We start from the raw sequence: 17,376 nt of genomic DNA on the forward strand, positions 1-17,376 counted from the left end.
TTTTAGCCTGTTTCTTTAAGGTGGAAAAAGTCACCAAATAAGCACACTTAACAACATAAGAACCCAAAGACTTGCACCAGGGGAGGGGGAAAGGGGGGTGGAGGAGTTCCAGCGCGGTCCGGCAGCCAGCCACAGATTTGTTTATTTGTCAGGATTGCCATTAGCTCTGCTCTTAAAAAAGCAAAAAAACAACATTTGACTATAAGTTAACAACAGACAAATCAGATTCGACTATGAAAATCCTTTGTTGAAGACAGCCCTAGTACTTTGAAGACTTGGCAAGGATTCACTCAGTATTTGCCTACTTTTTACTGGCTATGTCTTACAGTATAGTGGAGAAACCTTTTTGTTTTTACGTTGGTTGTTATTCTACAACTCTGAATAGAAAATCCTACACTTACCTACACCTACCTGTTTTTCTATTGTGTTTACTTTCCATTTGTACTTGGTCAACGTTGAAAGGGTTCACTGAGTATTTACTTACTTTTTGCTGGCTATGTTATTCCGTGCAGAGCCCTTTATTTTACATTGGTTGGTATTATACAACGTATTCCGAATAGAAAATCCTACATTTCGTCATTTTTCACTGTTTTTCTTTTGTGTTTAGTTTTCATTCGTACTTTAAAGACTACACTGTGAAGCCATGCCCTTAACTATTTTTAAACATTACGTCTCGTTGACTCTTTTAACCAGGCTTTAATTCTACAACTCCTCGTGGTTGTTTTTGTGTTTTTTCTCGACGTGTGAGCAGCTGGAGGGCGCGTCTACACTTGCTGCTGCTGTTGGGCGGGGCACTCCTGTCAACCTCATTCTCATTGGTCAGCCTCCTAGAAGGGGTGGAGTCGTGAGTGGACAAAATACAGCGTAGTGGCGCTCTCGCGAATCAGTGGAGTTTTGGCTACAGTCGTAGAAAGACTTCCAGACGTCGGAAGCCAGCAGGACTTTTAGTGTGCTTTAAAGCATTACTTGGCGAGACTTTCAAGCATGGATTTGGCGTGTGTGCTGTGTCTGGTGTTGAGCATCTGCGCTTGGTTCGCCTCGGCGGAGAGACACAGCGTCTTTTGGAACAGCTCCAATCCAAAGTAAGTGCGCGTCCACGATGTGTTCGTTTGTGTCCTTTAACCCAATATCTATTCATCTAAAAACGACTGTTTATGCATGGGACTTTTGAATGTAAGCAGCCCACAGTCCAGACAGGTTGAGAGCTATATTTAACCGCCGTGCACATCGACAGACATGCTGTAATAGTAATAAATATACTTTGCTTTGCACCTGCGAAGTGTTGCATCTTCTGCAGAATGCTGATTGCACTCTTCTGCTGTGTGTGAGAAATGCACCGGTAACTCTATATGTACACTCAGTGGGATCGATGCAACTTGACTGATTTATTGAGCTTTCACTGCAAGCAGTCCACAAGAAAGATTATTTGGATTTGCCTTAAGTAGGACTGTACTGTAAAACATTCTGTCTTCTGTCTTCTCCCCTGCCCTTGTTCGATTAACGGAGACTAAAAAAAAAAACACAAGGCCAAAGCCATTAAGGCCCTCTTGATTACATTAGTGGCTCTCATTGACCTTTAACATAACAAAGAGAGACAACTATTGATGAGGGGGAGGGCTGGTGGAAAGTTCTGCTGTTGTGAGTTCTGTTCCTGTCATGAGTGACTCAACAGACTTGACCCACCTGAGTCACTACACCTGCTCAGGTGAAGCAGAGTTGGGGGGGAAAAAGAAGCGCAAAGATGAGTGCAAATCTGGTATTTGTGTTGTATCAAATGGAAGTTGTGTAATCACTGGAAGTTTTCAATAAAATCATACACATAATCCCATTTGTGCATTGTCTATAAATAGAGCACACTTTTTTATGGTCCTAATCCTCTTCATCAGAAACCTGCACCGTCTGGACCGCCTGTGATCAATCGGTCACCTGTTGGAGGGATTGAGTAAATCCATCAGCAGCCCTTTGACTGCACCATGACTGTGGATAATGGATGCTACTAATTGATTCCCAGTCTGATTGTAAGCGATTTGTCTTGAGGATGAGGACAGTGAGCAGATGGCAGCAGTCTGCCCATTCATGGAGGAGACGGTGTGTGTGAAGCACGGCAGCAAGTGTGTGTTCTGTGCCTTTAGAGAAGTGTCCAGTAATGATTTAGTGTGTGTGCTTCATGACAGGTGGTGAGGCATGTTTTTCACAGTCTAGTCTAGTCTTGTTTTCACATTACGTGCCTCTGCTTGAGTGAGTGAGGTGTGTGTGTGTGTGTGTGTGTGTGTGTGTGTGTGTGTGTGTGTGCGCGCGCGTGCTGTGTAAAGTCAGAGTGAAATATGTCTATGACTTAATAGAACATTGGTTGTGCTTTGCAAGCTACAGTATAACAGGAACTTTTCTTGTGAACAAATGGGATTGTGCACGTCAGAGTAAAGCAGGGAGCGGCCATCACTTCTGGCCTCCTCACGTAGACATGATAAATGTGTGACTCACACTTACACACGCACACACACACACACCGCGGTGGTGGTGGTGGGTAGGTGAGAGGGAGAGCGGACTTTAAATGTTAATATTAGCACCGGGCCGGCATTCCAGCGCTGTGTTACTGCGCTCCACGCCGTCAGCTGTGTGTTTATGAACGTTTTTGTCTGCGTAACTTCCCCCCCCCCACACACACTCACATACACAGACACACAAAACCTACGTCTTTTACCGTTTTCCTGTCTTATTTGTGTAATCCAGGACTCCGTCTGCAGACAAGTTTCAGCGTGCACAAGTCAGCCCCGCAGCTTGACAACCCCCGCCACAATCTCCAACTCGCACATCTCCTCTTCTTGTACTCAGTCATCCACCCCTCCCCTTTGTCCTCATAACCAATGCCCCGTCTGCTTGCCGGGCCTATAATCCCACCAGAATGAGAACATACACTAACATAGATTACAGGCAGTTTGTAATCTGACCATCTGACCCATAGACGCAAAACTATCATCTCTCTGGCTTGGCTGTGTATTATTTTTATCCTCCCGTGCCATCCACTGATGTAACATTACCCTTGTTTCATTGTGTTATGTCCTCTAGCATCTATGAGCGTGTAGATCAAGATTATGCAATGATAATCTACAATATATGGTGCAGCCTCACAATAGACGTAGAGTGGTGCTTTGGTTCGACTTAACCCAAAATGAAACCAACATGGACTCTAACCAAAGCAAATTTTCCCATAGAAAATAATGTAAATCAAATTAATCCGTTCCAGACACAAAACACATTTTATAGACAATAATTATAGTTTTACATGCAGGAAATAATGCAAAAATAATTACAAATGAATGGACAACTGAACATTTAACATCACTTTTACCTAGTTTTGTTGGGAAAACCCCTCACAAAACCATCAATTAACAAAATAACACAAAATAAACACATTATTCTGCTGCAACCACAATTTGAAAAATTTAAAACAATATAAAAACCTTAAATATCAACGTTCCAGAACCAATAAAATATACCTTGCTGATTTAATATAAAAAAAACAATCGTTACAGAAGTGCACCGGTGAGGATGCCTTGTAAGGTGACGTGTTCTGTGTTTGACTGTGGATGCCGTGAACATGCTACGGTAAGTTTGAATGCTTATTTTTTGTTGTTGGAAGCAGAAATTAGTGTTGCGGATGTAAAATCAGACAGAAACACAGAGTGTCACTCTCGATGAGCCGCCGGGTTGATAGACTGTCAAATGTGTGCACCGCAGCCAATGACTGAGCCATTCCCGTCACATTTACATACCTCTGAAATGCCAACGGTCTTCTCTTTAAGCCCTAAAATTTGGAGGTCTTGCACCCTTGTCTCGGTACGGTCTCTTTTGTGTGGTCCATGTGTTTGTTACGTCGTGTATCTCTCTACAACTCTGATGTAAACAAACGCTGCTGTCATTAAAAGGTGCGAGATTGCGTGCAAGTATCGCAACATTTCGTCTTGGCCGCGTGATCAAAGGTGGCGGCGTTCACAAACCGGACGGTCTTTTGGCTGCTAAACAAGCCAAGGCAAAATTATAGCAAAAAGTTTGGATGTTAACCAAAAAATGCACCTTAACTGATGTACTTTACCTGATGGGGCGATAACCTCAGATATTTTTTCTTCACATCGAAATATTTCCCCCACTTTTCCCTGCAGAAGTGATCCAAATGTGACGGCATCTCTTGTGCGCAGTCCCACAGATTTTCAGAAGGATTTAGGTCTGGGTTCCAGCAAAATGAACTGAAAATCTTGAGCCAAAATGGACGGAACATAATTAAATCAGAATATGCTAGGGTGTTTACACTGATACAACCATTTTTTTTATATTTCCCCCTTGAAAAACGTGTTTATTTTTTTATATCCATCGTACTTTACCTTTTTGGCCTCGGGTAAAAGGCACAATCGGTTAGCTCAGAGTCCAATAATTAGCCCTGTGGGGTACATTAGTGTGGAGTGTGCACTAAGGATAGAAATGGACTCGTATGTCACCCTTGCTTCTGAGAGTACACATTAAAAAAAATCAATAACAAGCACTATACAATGCATCTCCGCTTAGTGTGTTCTCATTCCTCACTAAAGCCTTTTCACCTACAACACACTTGTCTGTGGATGTGCTTCAGGTTCCTGATTGTCCTCTCCCTCATTCTGCTCTTCCTCACGCTCTTCCTTATCTGTGTTCCAGACTTCCTCCTTCCCCCCTCTACCCGCTTTCTCTCCCCTCCACCTTTTCTCACAGACCCTCCTCTGTTTTGGCCCTGGTAGTTTTCCACTGGAGGTGGACAGGGCACCTCTCATCCCCCCCTGGCGCTGCTAGTGTTGGAGAGGCCTGACATTGTAGTATGAGTGGGCAAGCATGCGTATGTGTGTGTATGTGTACACTGCTCATTCATTGCATTTCAGACATACTTTTGCATTGATAGCGGCCCAAAGCCCATCGTCGCCCCCTAAAGGCCACTTTTAGCAACACTGGATTGTTTTGTTTCGCCTTCATGCAGTCACAACTTGGTGATTTTTAATGCAAAAGCACACAAAATATTCACCCGCCATGATACCATTTATCCTTTTGCTGTTCATCACTGACAAAATGAGAGGATGTGAATAAAATGGGTGTGGGTGAAAGGATTTAGGGGGCAACGAGGAGGAGTAGAGAGGTCTGAGCGCAGGGTTGAAAGAAGGGTGAACCGTGTGTTGAGACATCAGCTTGGATGAAAAGCTCTGGTTTATTAAGTCAGCATTAAGAGACAGGACAAGCCAGAGGTGAGGGGAGGGGGCCGAGGTTCATTTTGTAAGGAATAATGGAGGCAGACGGAGGGAGGAGAGAGTGGACAGTGATGGATGGAAGGGAGGGGAGACGTTTTGGGAGTTGAATGAATGTAAAAATGGCAGTGGCGACAATTTTAAACCCTCTCATTATGCAAGTGCCAAAGAGATTCACTGTTAACTTTTGTCATGCATGCACATAAAGGCACTCTGAAGCACAAACAGTGAATAGAATTGGGCTGGGTTAAGGAAATATCCTGGGGAAAGCAGTATGGAAGTGCACAAGAGATGGCTTTGATTACATTTCCTTGATTGACTATGGATGAACTATGAACTATTTGTTATCAATGAACCCGTACACACCTTGGAGATGTGCATTATATGTTGCTCAGTTTAAGGCTAAAACCTTTTAAGGATTTTTAAAAATTCCACAATTGGATATTTACATTTCACTGTTTTTTCCCCATTGACTCAAAGCTGTAATAACCTCATCCCAAGCCTGTGGATATTCTCATTTATCCAGGTCATTGTATTCTCAGGGCACTGAATCATATCACAACTGGACTGTTCAGGTTTGCCTCTCATCCGAGCAGGCTTCAGTCGTTCAAGCACAATGATAAGCTAGGACAGCTTTAGTCTTTGAGCATGAACTGGACAGCTCTAGACTCTCCTATCTATAGTCTTTGAGCATGAACTGATTATGAATGGTGAAAAGGCATACAAAAACTGATTAGAGGGACCAAAGGGTCAAAAGTGTCATCTGATTTTAAAGGGGCTTGTTTGTTGTTATTTTATATTATTTGTAAAAAGATGGGAGAATCATTTGCTGAGTGTTCTGAGCTCCTGTTTCCCCTCCAGCGTTGTAGAGCGGATATACAGTATCTTAGCTTCCCATAGCTGACGTCATGCTGTCCTTCTTTAAACAGCAGTATGAACAACACCAAATGGAATGCGTCTAATAAGGCGCGATTACTCAAAAATGAACTGAACACAGTTGTCAGAATCCGTCCATCATTGATTACGTCTACACACCATCCCCTAGGAAGCTAATAAGAGAAATGTACAGTTCAGTCCAATCAGATTTAATAGAGTTAGAGCCACTAGAACCACTGACAGCTCCTTGGCCGGTGCTAAAGGAGGCGTGAATCCGACACGCCACAGTGCATTAATAGGGTATTAAATGTGCACCTCCGAGTAAAGGGACGCAAGACTGGAAATTTGACGCGTCTGCCGCAGTAAACTGTCCAAACCGCAAACCTCCTCGTCGTAACATTCCAGTGCGTGCACACTTACTCCTGATCACCTGAGTAGCAAATGTTGGCGGGAGGGTGTCATAGTAGGTTCATCTGTTTAGTGTTTCAGTGTTGCTGACTGAAACAGATATGCGTGCCGCTGACTCGGGAGTGGTAGTCGTGTGTGTGTGTGTGTGTGTTTGAAGCATAGCAAGGGTGAACTCTCACCTCTTCACCCCAAGACGTTCCCCAGTGAAAGAGCGCGTCAGTTGTTTGACCCAAACCAACCAGCACTCCAGGGACAAATGGAGGCACTGCAGGACGGTCAGGGTGAAAGTTGAAGGGGGGGAAAGGGCGAGTGATGGCTTTGGGGAGGGGGTTGACATTAAAAAAAAGCCTCACCCAGCAGGGTCACGTCCTACATATTTGCTGTTGTATTCCCACCAAGACACTCAAACAATGCCTGATGGTCGTGCTCATTAGTACACAGTAGGTCTTAATAAACAGATGTGCTCGGGAGCCTACGGCATGAGTCGCCCTCAACAGCCGCTTTTCAACAAGACGATGCAGTTTGTCCCATTCTAAGTCGTACAGAAGTGACAATTCTCAGTCTTCCCAATCTGAGTCCAGCTGTACCACAATGCAGTACAGTTCACTACGGTACGCGTTTATCAATGTCACCTAAATATACAACTTTTTCTTTTCTGTGATTGATCAACACAGAATTGTTACTTTTGTGTCACAATGGGATGAACAAAATCGGTGATGGTTAATTTAACGATAATATCCGTCTCATTTGTGGGGCGGAGCTAAACACACTGCCGTCTGCCACCATTTTAACTAATTTATGCCATATGTCCCAAATACAAGGATAATGTCCACACGTTTATGTAATTTAATTTATGATAATAATGGATTCAATTTTACATATTGCTTTTCAAGGCACCCAAAGCGCTTCACATAATTCATTCACTTTTCGGTCACACACTTGTGGTGGTAAACTACATGTGTAGCCACAGCTGCCCCGGGGTAGACTACGGCCTCGCCGACCACCACCAAACATTCATTCACATTCATACCCGGTGTGGGCAGCACTGGAAGCAAGATGGGTGACGTGTTTTGCCCAGGGACACAACAGTGACTGGGTGGAGGGAGCCAGGATCGAACCGCCAACCTTTCGGTCACTGCCGCCACAGTTATTGGCCAGTCACTGGACGTCTTGGGCTATTTCACCCGACCAACGCAGCTATAAACATCCATCAAAAGCATGTTCTCGTGTGTAGGGCGGAGCTAAAGATGCTGCTGTTTGTTGAGTGGACAGCAGAGAACTGTCACTTCGGAGGAAAACAGGAAGAAAACCAAACACTCATTTAAAAAAAATATGTTTGCAAATGCAAACTTCGGACAATTGTTGCTTGTTTTTAAAAAGTGTTGACACCCAACACGTCTGCGTGTTGGGGCTTTATAAAAGAAAAACAAAACATTTGCTAACAACATGGTTATGCTGACAAAGGTTGGTCATCTTGTCCGATAAATTCAATTCTTTTTTGGGTTATTTGCTTCAGACTTCTGACTGTCACACACATAACGGGCGAGCGTTGTCCAGTGTTGCCTACGTTAGCTGCCGTTTGACTGAAACTCACCAAACTCCATCAAGTGTTTGTGCTTCCAATGCCGTATTAAATGAAAGCTTTTTAACCTGCTACCCCGGCGAGATATTTTCCAAGGCATGTTTTGCAGAGTGCTAAGTTTATTTCACTCTCACAAACGACAGGTAAGTCCCACACGGCAGTCGTGATTGTTTTGGGTTTGGCTCGCCTGCGCAGTGAGAAGGAAGGGAAAGTGGGCGGGAGAACGCTCGCTATAGAGCCACAGGTGATCGGCTTTTGTGCTTGCCGTTGAAAGGCATTTATTGGCATATTGCCGATCACGTGCTTTTTTTCACGGAAATTGGACGATTTTGATCGGTCGCCGATTGATCGGGGCATCCGTAATACCAACAGTCGGATTGGGTATGATTTACATGTTATTTGATACCGGTGCCAAATAAGTACTTTTGAAATGGTGCCGATGCTTAAATTGTGCCTAACCCGGTATTTTTTTGGCCATGTTGGGTTAATTGGAGACTCTAAATGTTAACATAGGTGTTAATGTGCAGAAGCTGATCACCGATATACAATTGGGGTGATGTTAGACGACCATTAAAACAGTATCTGCTCGTAAATCCCACATGCATGAGTGTATAGCGACCTGCTTGTGATAATGAGGAAGTGTTGTGTTGCTGGTGTGAACAGCGACAGAGAAGTGTGTGAGCGAGTTAGCATACAAATGAATAGTATCTAATAGAATAGCACCAAAATGAGCCACAGTTTTTTTGGTCCAGTTACGACTGTTTACATCGGCATCAATGAGTTGCTGAAAAATAGCGTTTTGGTCATCTTGTGCAAACTTGTTTGTACCGTGCTGTAGTGTACTGCGCACTATAAACGAGGCTAATCACGGTCTCGTGTGTGCACTTTCCCATGAGAACCTGTGAGCAAATTAGGTTTTGCAACACTGTGACCACACACACACACCTGGCCTCACATAGGACGCCGCTTCGGTATCACATTAACGCGACTCACACCCTCGCGAGAAATGTCAGTCAGCAGCCACGAGAGACGCAGGAGCTTTGATGGGCCAGATGTAAAGATGGAATCTACACAACAACAACACCAATGCAACTCCTAATGGAAACAAGTCAGGTTTGATTGTGAGAAACGGCGCAAATACACCGAATGAGCTCATAAGTTCCACACATCCGCTCCAATCAGGCTAAAGTGAAGGCTCCACAGGGGGTAAGGTACAGAGGTTGGAGGGGCGCTGCAGCCTTCAGGCGTTCTGTCTGTGGGGAGGGGAAGGGTATAATTACACCCTATTCATTTCTTTTCCAGCAAACACATTGGCCCCCCGCCTCGTAACAGCTTTTAATTAGCCCGGCCAATGGAGGCGCAGAAGAGGAGGTGAATAGATGACTTTTTAGACTGTTTTTTTTTTATTTATTCACAGTAACCATTTTGTCTGCTTTTATTATAACCCACAGTCGGGGGTGGTGCAGCGGCCTGAGAAAAATAAAGTAAAGCAACTAGTTTTTTAGTTCCCACTGTACACGGTCTTGGTTGAGCAGAACAAAATATGCTCCAGAAAATCCATTTTTGGGGGTGTAGGGTAGGTCCCAAGCGTATTATGTTGTCTGACGGGTGCCACGCTGTGAAAACCCCTCAAATGCAGCAGAGAAAACTACTTTTTTTTAGCCTATTAGGTTTCCCAATCATGCAAAAAGGTGTGCACCGGGGCATCGCGAAGGGGAGGGAGGAGCTGATCAGCTTATTAGGCCCATGTAACAAGTTTAGAACCGGGCTCCACTAACAAAGCCATGTTTTGACTGGTGAGTTAGTGCTAACCGGCACATACAGAGGCAGGAAGGAGGGGTTAAAGGCCCATGATTGGAGCCACTGTGTCTGTGCTTTGGCCAGGGGGTCCTTGCAGGAGCCACAACAACAGGAGGAGGTATTGAGGGGCGGTGGAGCGTGGGGGGGTCATGGGCACCACGTCCTGCACTTTGATTCTGACACAAACAACAGCACACTGGAGCTGTTGTCGCTTTCACTCTGCAAAACACAAGGATGGACTCAGCTGAGGAAGAAGTTGCATTTTTAGCATGAAGGCAAAAGCACAGGAAAAAATGTTCCAAACAGGGCTTAAAAGTGCCCAAGGCATACCACATCAAGTTAGCCGCCGTGAGGACAACAGCAAGCAGAGGAAGTGAGCAAAGTGGAGACGAGGAGGCTTTGAAAAGGAGCCGTAAAACTAAATGAAGGATAAAGATGAAAAGAGCGCAGGAGGGCGTCAGCCTGCCTGACTCCGCCCCCTTTGTCTACGTCTTTGATGGAAGCGTAGTGAAACTCTCGGAGAAACATATTGAGACTGTAAAAAGAAAAAAACAGGCTGGAGTGGCGAGGTGAGGTGTGACAGCGAAGAGAGTGGATGGAAACCAGGAAGGGTTTTGTGAGCGGAATGGCGCCAAGACTGTGGGCGTCAACCCGTCCGGCTGATGGGTCTCTTTTGAACCGTGTCACATTAATTAGCGCTTTACACTGCAAGCAGAGGGGCAGGCAGGTGTGACTTGTGTTGCAACCCATCCAATTAGGCGTCAGTATTAGGCCCTGTCCTGATGGGGGTTTTTTTTACTTTTTTTTTTTTGGCGTCCAGATTGTTCCAGATTAGTAAATAGTTGCATAAATAAATAAAGATCTAAGAAGATCTACAATAAACCAAAGAAAAATGATATATAGATAATAATAATTCCATGAATAAAAAACCTTTTAGTTTTTCTTTGGTCATGACCAAAAGGAGCCACGCTGCGGGCTGCCTACCCTTAGTCCGCTTAGTCCATCAACTCATCTTTCCCGTCTTTGCTCCTGCAGCTTCCTGTGGGACGACTACACGGTGGAAGTCAGCATCAACGACTACCTGGACATCATCTGCCCCCACTACGCCCACGGCGAGGTGCCGCCCCACAGCGCCGAGCGCTACGTGCTCTACATGGTGGAGAAAGAGGACTACGAGGTGTGCAAGCCGCACTCCTTCGACCAGCTCCGTTGGGAGTGCTCGCGGCCTTTTGCTCCTCACGCTCCTGAGAAGTTCTCGGAGAAGTTCCAGCGCTTCACCCCCTTCACCCTGGGCAAGGAGTTCAGGCAGGGAGAGAGCTATTATTACATCTGTAAGTATCTCAGCAGAACCTCTCAGGTTGAACACAATCCATTCATGCTGGTGGAATAATGAAAATAGATATAGTCAGTTCCAGGGTCAAACTGTCACCATCATATAAAACCTTTATTAACTCTATTCTCCTCAACATTACATTTTAACATTCTTGGCAAGCGTAAAATGACGTTAACCACTGACACAAGTGCAAAAAGAAGTTAACCCTGGTTAAAGCTAAAACGTAGGATGACTGAATTCTCACAAACTAATATTAAAACCTGTCTTTAATAACAAATGAAAAGGCATAATGCGATTTAGCATTTCACTTTTTAACCTTTTTTATTGTAAGTGTAAAAAGAAGATGTGTAAAAAAAACTAGAAACTGTAATGATATAACAGTATGTGTGTGTGTATATATATATATATATATATATATATATATATATATATATATATATATATACGTGTGTATGTGTGTATATATATATATATAATATATATATATATATACAGTGTATATATATTATTCTTATTATACTGTTATTACACAATATACAAACAATAATATAATAATAAGGCTGTCAAATGATTATAACATTTAATCATATTAATCACAGTTTTTAAATTAATTAATCATGATTAATCACTATTAGCAACTATGTTTGAAATGTGCCCATTTTTACTGTATGTAATGAACACAAAGATAAATGACAGGGCAGGATTATATATATATATATATATATATATATATATATATATATATATATATATATATATCTGTATGTGTATATATATATCTGTATGTATTAACAGCTCCAAATGAACTGAATATGTCAACCAAGCTAAAAGATACCAAACAAGTCTAAAAATCTAGTCTTTTTTAATAGTAGCACAACATTTGAATCACACTTTAAGCAATGAGGGGTTGCGTTCAAAGACATCACGTAATTTTGCGTCTCATTTTTTAAACATTATTTGTTGTCACGCAAGTGTAAAAAGAAGTTTGTAAAAAACACACATAATTTATCCTATTTTGTAAAAAAAAAAAATATATAAATATATATATATATATATATATATATATATATATATATATATATATATATATATATATATATTAAACAACACCTAAGCAATAATAAACATAGAAATCATAAAACTGAAAGATGTTGATTTAGCATCTAATTTTCTTGCCAACATCCTTCATTGTCAAACAAGTATAAAAATAAGTTACCACGGTATTTAGTACAACCAAAAAAACATAAAGGTCTTAGTTTTGAGTGAGAGTTTACCCAACAATAAAATGTCTTTACCGACAGATGACATGACGTGATTGGAAGAAACCCTTTGTTCACTCACAGCTGAGGTCTTTTTTATTTTTCCAGGAAGCTGTGATAAAATTCCAAATTGTGTGACCTCAGCATTTGTCTTTAGATGTGTTTTGTCATGATTATGTGTTGTTTTATTTTTTTAAACAGTAATAATAATACTAAATGTTCCCTCCGTCTTCCTCTTACCAGCCAAGCCGATGCATCACCACGGCCAGGACTGTCTGCGTCTCAGAGTGGACGTAGCCGGCCCGAAAGGCTCTGAAAAATCTCGCTTGGACAAATCCAAGACCGTCGTGGAGAAAGGCTTGGACGCATCCAAAGCCAAGTTTGTGTCTACGGGAGGAGTGCACAACCTCTCCAATCGTCTCCCGGCAGGTGAGGAACGCAAACAGCTGGGCCTGTTTAACATTTCCGAGGCATGAAATCACACGCCGACTTATCTTTTTCTCCTCCTAGATGACCCCACTGCGATGGAGCCAAACGTTCAGAGGAGTATCGGAAATACCGGAACGCGGACAATCTCCTTATCGCTATTCTTTATCACGCTCCTTCCAGTTTTGTTAGCAGTGATGCTTCACTGACTGGGATGACAAAAACATTGCAAAAAACACTCAAAACGCACCAGTGCTGGTCACTGGAGTCACAGACAAGACAGAGTTTTTATACAAAGACAAACTGTGAGCGTGCGTGCGTGTGTGTGTGTGTGTGTGTGTGTGTGTGTGTGTGTGTGTGTGTGTTTTGGTGTGAATGTGGGGCGCGGAGCGCTCCAAAGAAGAGGACCTCAATTTTGTTTTTTTTTTGTTTTTTTATACCTGACGATAATAAGGATGAAGAGCATCATTTTCCACTATGAGCAGTGCAGTCACATACGGACACTTAATGTTATCATACCACTCAATAGGTACAATTCCTCCGTGTCGCTTTGTTCTCCTGTGTGTAGAATGAGGATGAATTGTGTTGATATAGGAAAAATAGTCAGCTACTTGCACAATGCCGTTCAATATGGAGGATTTTAGTTTTTATCATTATTGTTTATGTAGCACTCAACCCTTGTTGCATCTCTGCACACTTCTGACAGCTTCACACTGACACAACTATACATTCTTATTCAGGTACATTATGGAGACAATACTAATACATAACAGAGAGCATTCCCTCCCTTTAGAGGGCTTTAAATTGTGAATATATTTAATTGAATTCAAATTAATTACACTTATAAATCTATTAATAGAATTATTATTACAAAAAAACAACCTTAATAAACATTAAATTAAGAAAACAACAAAGAGAGGCGGGATGGAGGAAGTATTTTTCCATTAAAAATAAAACAAGGCAGCAAATTGGTTTACTCTATTGACCTGAATATAAGACGACCCCTCTTTTTCAAGACCTAAAACAAGTGTTTTTTTAATTATGTTTTCAATGCCATTGAAATGACAACAACAAAAAATATCGAGGCCACAGATTTTTTTAAAAAATCATGTTTTCAATGTAGGTAAAATAGTAGCAAAAAAAAATCTTTAGACCACAAATATAACATGACGCCTCTTTCAGTACCTGTTTTTGGTCATTTTTTAAATCATGTTTTTAATCTCAGCGAAGTAAGAACAACAACAAAAATCTCTCAACCTCGAATATAAGATGACTTATCTTTTTCAAGACCTGTTTTCGGAAAATACTTTTTTTAAATCATGTTCTCAATGTCAATAAAATGACAACCACCAAAATAACATCTCTAGACCGCAGATATAAGACGACTAGTCTGTTTCAAGACCTGTTTTTGGAAAGACAACTTTTTTTTAAATCATGTTTTCAATTTCCGTGAAGTAACGAAGACAAAAAAAATCTCTCAACCTCGAATATAAGATGACTAGTCTGTTTCAAGACCTGTTTTTGGAATTACATTGTGAATGTAAGACGGTGTCTCTTTTTCAAAACCTGTTTTTGGAAAGACAGCTTTTTTTTTTAATGATGTTTTCGATCTCAGAAAAGTAACAGCCACAAAAAAGTCTCAACCTCGAATATTAGACGACTTGTCTTTTTGAAGACCTGTTTTTGGGCTTTTTTTTTATCACGTGTTTAATGAGTGAAATAACAACAACAGCAGAAATCTGTAAACTATGACCGTATAAGACATCTAGTCTTTTTCAAGACATGTTCTTGTAAATCCTGTTCTCAATCCCCAAAAAACAACAACATTTCTCGACCCAAAATGTAAGACAAGTAGTTTTTTTCAATACCAGTGTTTGAAACACGTTTTTTTTTTTTTTTTTAAATCATGTTTTTGAAAACAACAAAATCTCCAGACCCCGAATGTAAGACGGCTAGTCTTGGGAAGAAAAACGTGTCTTTCTTGTATTCAGGTCAATATGATATACAGTACATTCACTAAGCATTCAGTAGATGTTTTCAGGCTATTTGCTTTTTAAACATCATGCCGCCCCGGATGAAATGCTCCCGAATGTACCTGTATATGGCCTAGATGCCGCAGATTGCCCACCCCTGATTTGTCCAGTTTCTGACACACTCCTGGTACACGTTTGCAGACCCCGAGCTTGTCGAACCTCACCTAACTGAAGGGGCTTTTGGAAATACACACACTGTACAGTCGGTTTTATGTTATTTGTGTTGTTTTCTACTTGTTTATATGTAAATGCTGTACATAGGTAAATATATGAGAAATTGTTTTAAGATGTGAAAAACTTAGTGGAATAAAAGAAGTGTTGTAATATATTCCTGATCTCACATTATTTTGCCAGAGCTGTTCCTCTCCACCCACAGGTCTTTCCCAACTTCTCTGCCCTCAACTTTCCACCACTTTCATCCCTTGTGCCGCAGTTTGCTCTGGCTTGCATTTCACAGACTGAAAAGCAAACACCAGGATCTGGATTGGGTGGGGGGGGGGTATGATGAAGGAGCGTGATAGCAGGGCAAGAGACCCGCAAGCACACTAGCGAACGGGTGTGAAGGTGTCACTCTCGCCTCCCCACTTGCACCCGTTCTTCTGTTTCTGCTTTTTTCCGCTTTTTTTTTTTTTTACGGCTCTATACATCCTCTTTTGGAGGCCAAGATGAGAATCTGCCCACATGTTGGAATGAAAGGAGACACGGCAAACAAGCCGTCAGAAACCTCAGAAATGACTGAAAACTGTCAAAAGTGGCTATCCTCTGTAAAACCAACCAACGTATACATTCCCAACCAGAACATAAGGATGACTTGTTTGGCTTTCCACTATCACGTCATGCATTCAACTCACTGCAGCATGATCTCAGTCTCTGGGATCTCATGCAATGTAACACCCGTGTAGATGGAATGTGTGTTAAAGCTACGGTGATGTCATCAAGCAGTGTGAGATGTGCAAAAAGTTTTAAACATAACACAAGAACATACAGTATGTGTACTGTCGTCTCTTGTCTCTTTGCGCTTCAAATTTCATCGCTTCAAAAATATTTGAATTAATATATGAATAAATCATGCTGTTTTGTAGTTTAATACTAAGCTAGAGTGTTAGGGCTTTGCTGAAAAAAATGTTGAGATTTGGAGAATAAAGTCGTAAATTTACGAGAATAAAGTCGTAAATTTACGAGAAAAAAAAGTCGTAAATTTGTGTATTAGGGCTTAAAAAAATGATCTGAGATTACTTTATTCTCGTAATATTATGACTTTTTTTTCTCGTAAATATACTACTTTTTATCTAAAAAATGTACAAGTATTTGTGTATTAGGGCCACAAAAAAAATTGTAGATTTTGAAAGTAAAGTCATACATTTACAACTTTATTTCAGTTTTTTTTGTGTGGCCCTAACAGACAAATATTCATAAATTTACGAGGATAAAGTTCTAAATTTATGAGAAAAAAAGTCATAAAATTGTGTATTAGGGCCACAAAAAATATGATCTGAGATTACTTTATTCTCGTAATATTACGACTTTTTTTTCTCGTAAATTTACGTAAATAAGGTCGTACATTAGAAATATTTGTGTATTAGGGCCAATATAAAAAAACACACAGTAACGTGGTTGCCTACATTTGCAGTAACAATGAAAGAACATGCAAAAAACAATGCAAAACTGTACACATGAGGAAAACTTTCCAATAGGAAGATAACACAAATAAACAAGTGTAAAATGTCACATTAAATGTCAAAACAAATCTGAAATGTGAAGCAAGGAAATTATGTGTGAGACTGCTGTTGAAGGTCAGATTTAAGACGTGTTTTTGTTGTTTTTTTTCCCCAAAAGTGTTGCTAAAGAGACGAGGTTGTTGCTTTTTTGTTTTGTTTTTTTGTTTGTTTTTTGTTCTGACTCATCTAAACTCTAAAACACTCCATCCTGACAGCTGGTGCACACTGGCGACAGAAGATATTTTATTGTATTATTAAATGAAAACGGTATTTTTATGAATACAATTAACTGCAAACTACAACCGCAATAGCACAAATATTGTTAAATGACAATGTCAATCAAAAATGCAGCCTGTAATATATTCTATTATTTGTAAAATAATCATTGTTGAAATGGCTCTTGTATATTGGATCATGTTAGGTAGGTGTACCTAATGAATAGGTCAAGTTAAGAGGCGTTTGAGGTATTTAACGTTTTTATTCCACATTGTACTATGTCAATTAAAACTTGGAACCTTGCTTGTAACTATATATTAGTGATGTGTCAGTCGTGATCGAATCGGCTGTAAGAGCCGGCTCTTTGAAGTGAACGACAGGGGCCTGCTGGGAGCCAACTGGGAGCCGATTAGTTTTTTCTTCGCCTTTTTTTCAGTTAAAGGCGAATCTCATGGGTCAAGATG

General features: G+C 41.1%; 1 protein-coding gene across 1 annotated transcript; it reads left to right on the top strand.

Moving 5' to 3' along the window:
- The first annotated feature begins 892 nt into the window (after positions 1 to 892).
- efna1b (ephrin-A1b) lies at positions 893 to 15,307 on the top strand. The gene is made up of 4 exons (XM_054782130.1): positions 893 to 1,082; positions 10,963 to 11,258; positions 12,763 to 12,948; positions 13,030 to 15,307. Exons 1-4 carry the CDS (start codon positions 985 to 987, stop codon positions 13,152 to 13,154), a joined length of 705 nt encoding a protein of 234 aa, XP_054638105.1. The 5' UTR covers positions 893 to 984; the 3' UTR covers positions 13,155 to 15,307.
- Positions 15,308 to 17,376: the final 2,069 nt, after the last annotated feature.

Source organism: Dunckerocampus dactyliophorus, chromosome 7 (genome assembly GCF_027744805.1).
Source record: "Dunckerocampus dactyliophorus isolate RoL2022-P2 chromosome 7, RoL_Ddac_1.1, whole genome shotgun sequence".
Lineage (NCBI taxonomy): Eukaryota > Metazoa > Chordata > Actinopteri > Syngnathiformes > Syngnathidae > Dunckerocampus > Dunckerocampus dactyliophorus.

Bases quoted from the DNA above. Each gene is read 5' to 3' on its own strand.
- efna1b (XM_054782130.1), top strand. From the start codon at position 985: ATGGATTTGGCGTGTGTGCTGTGTCTGGTGTTGAGCATCTGCGCTTGG. The intron at 1,083-10,962 runs GTAAGTGCGCGT...TTGCTCCTGCAG, and splicing joins TGGAACAGCTCCAATCCAAA to CTTCCTGTGGGACGACTACA. The intron at 12,949-13,029 runs GTGAGGAACGCA...TTCTCCTCCTAG, and splicing joins CTCCAATCGTCTCCCGGCAG to ATGACCCCACTGCGATGGAG.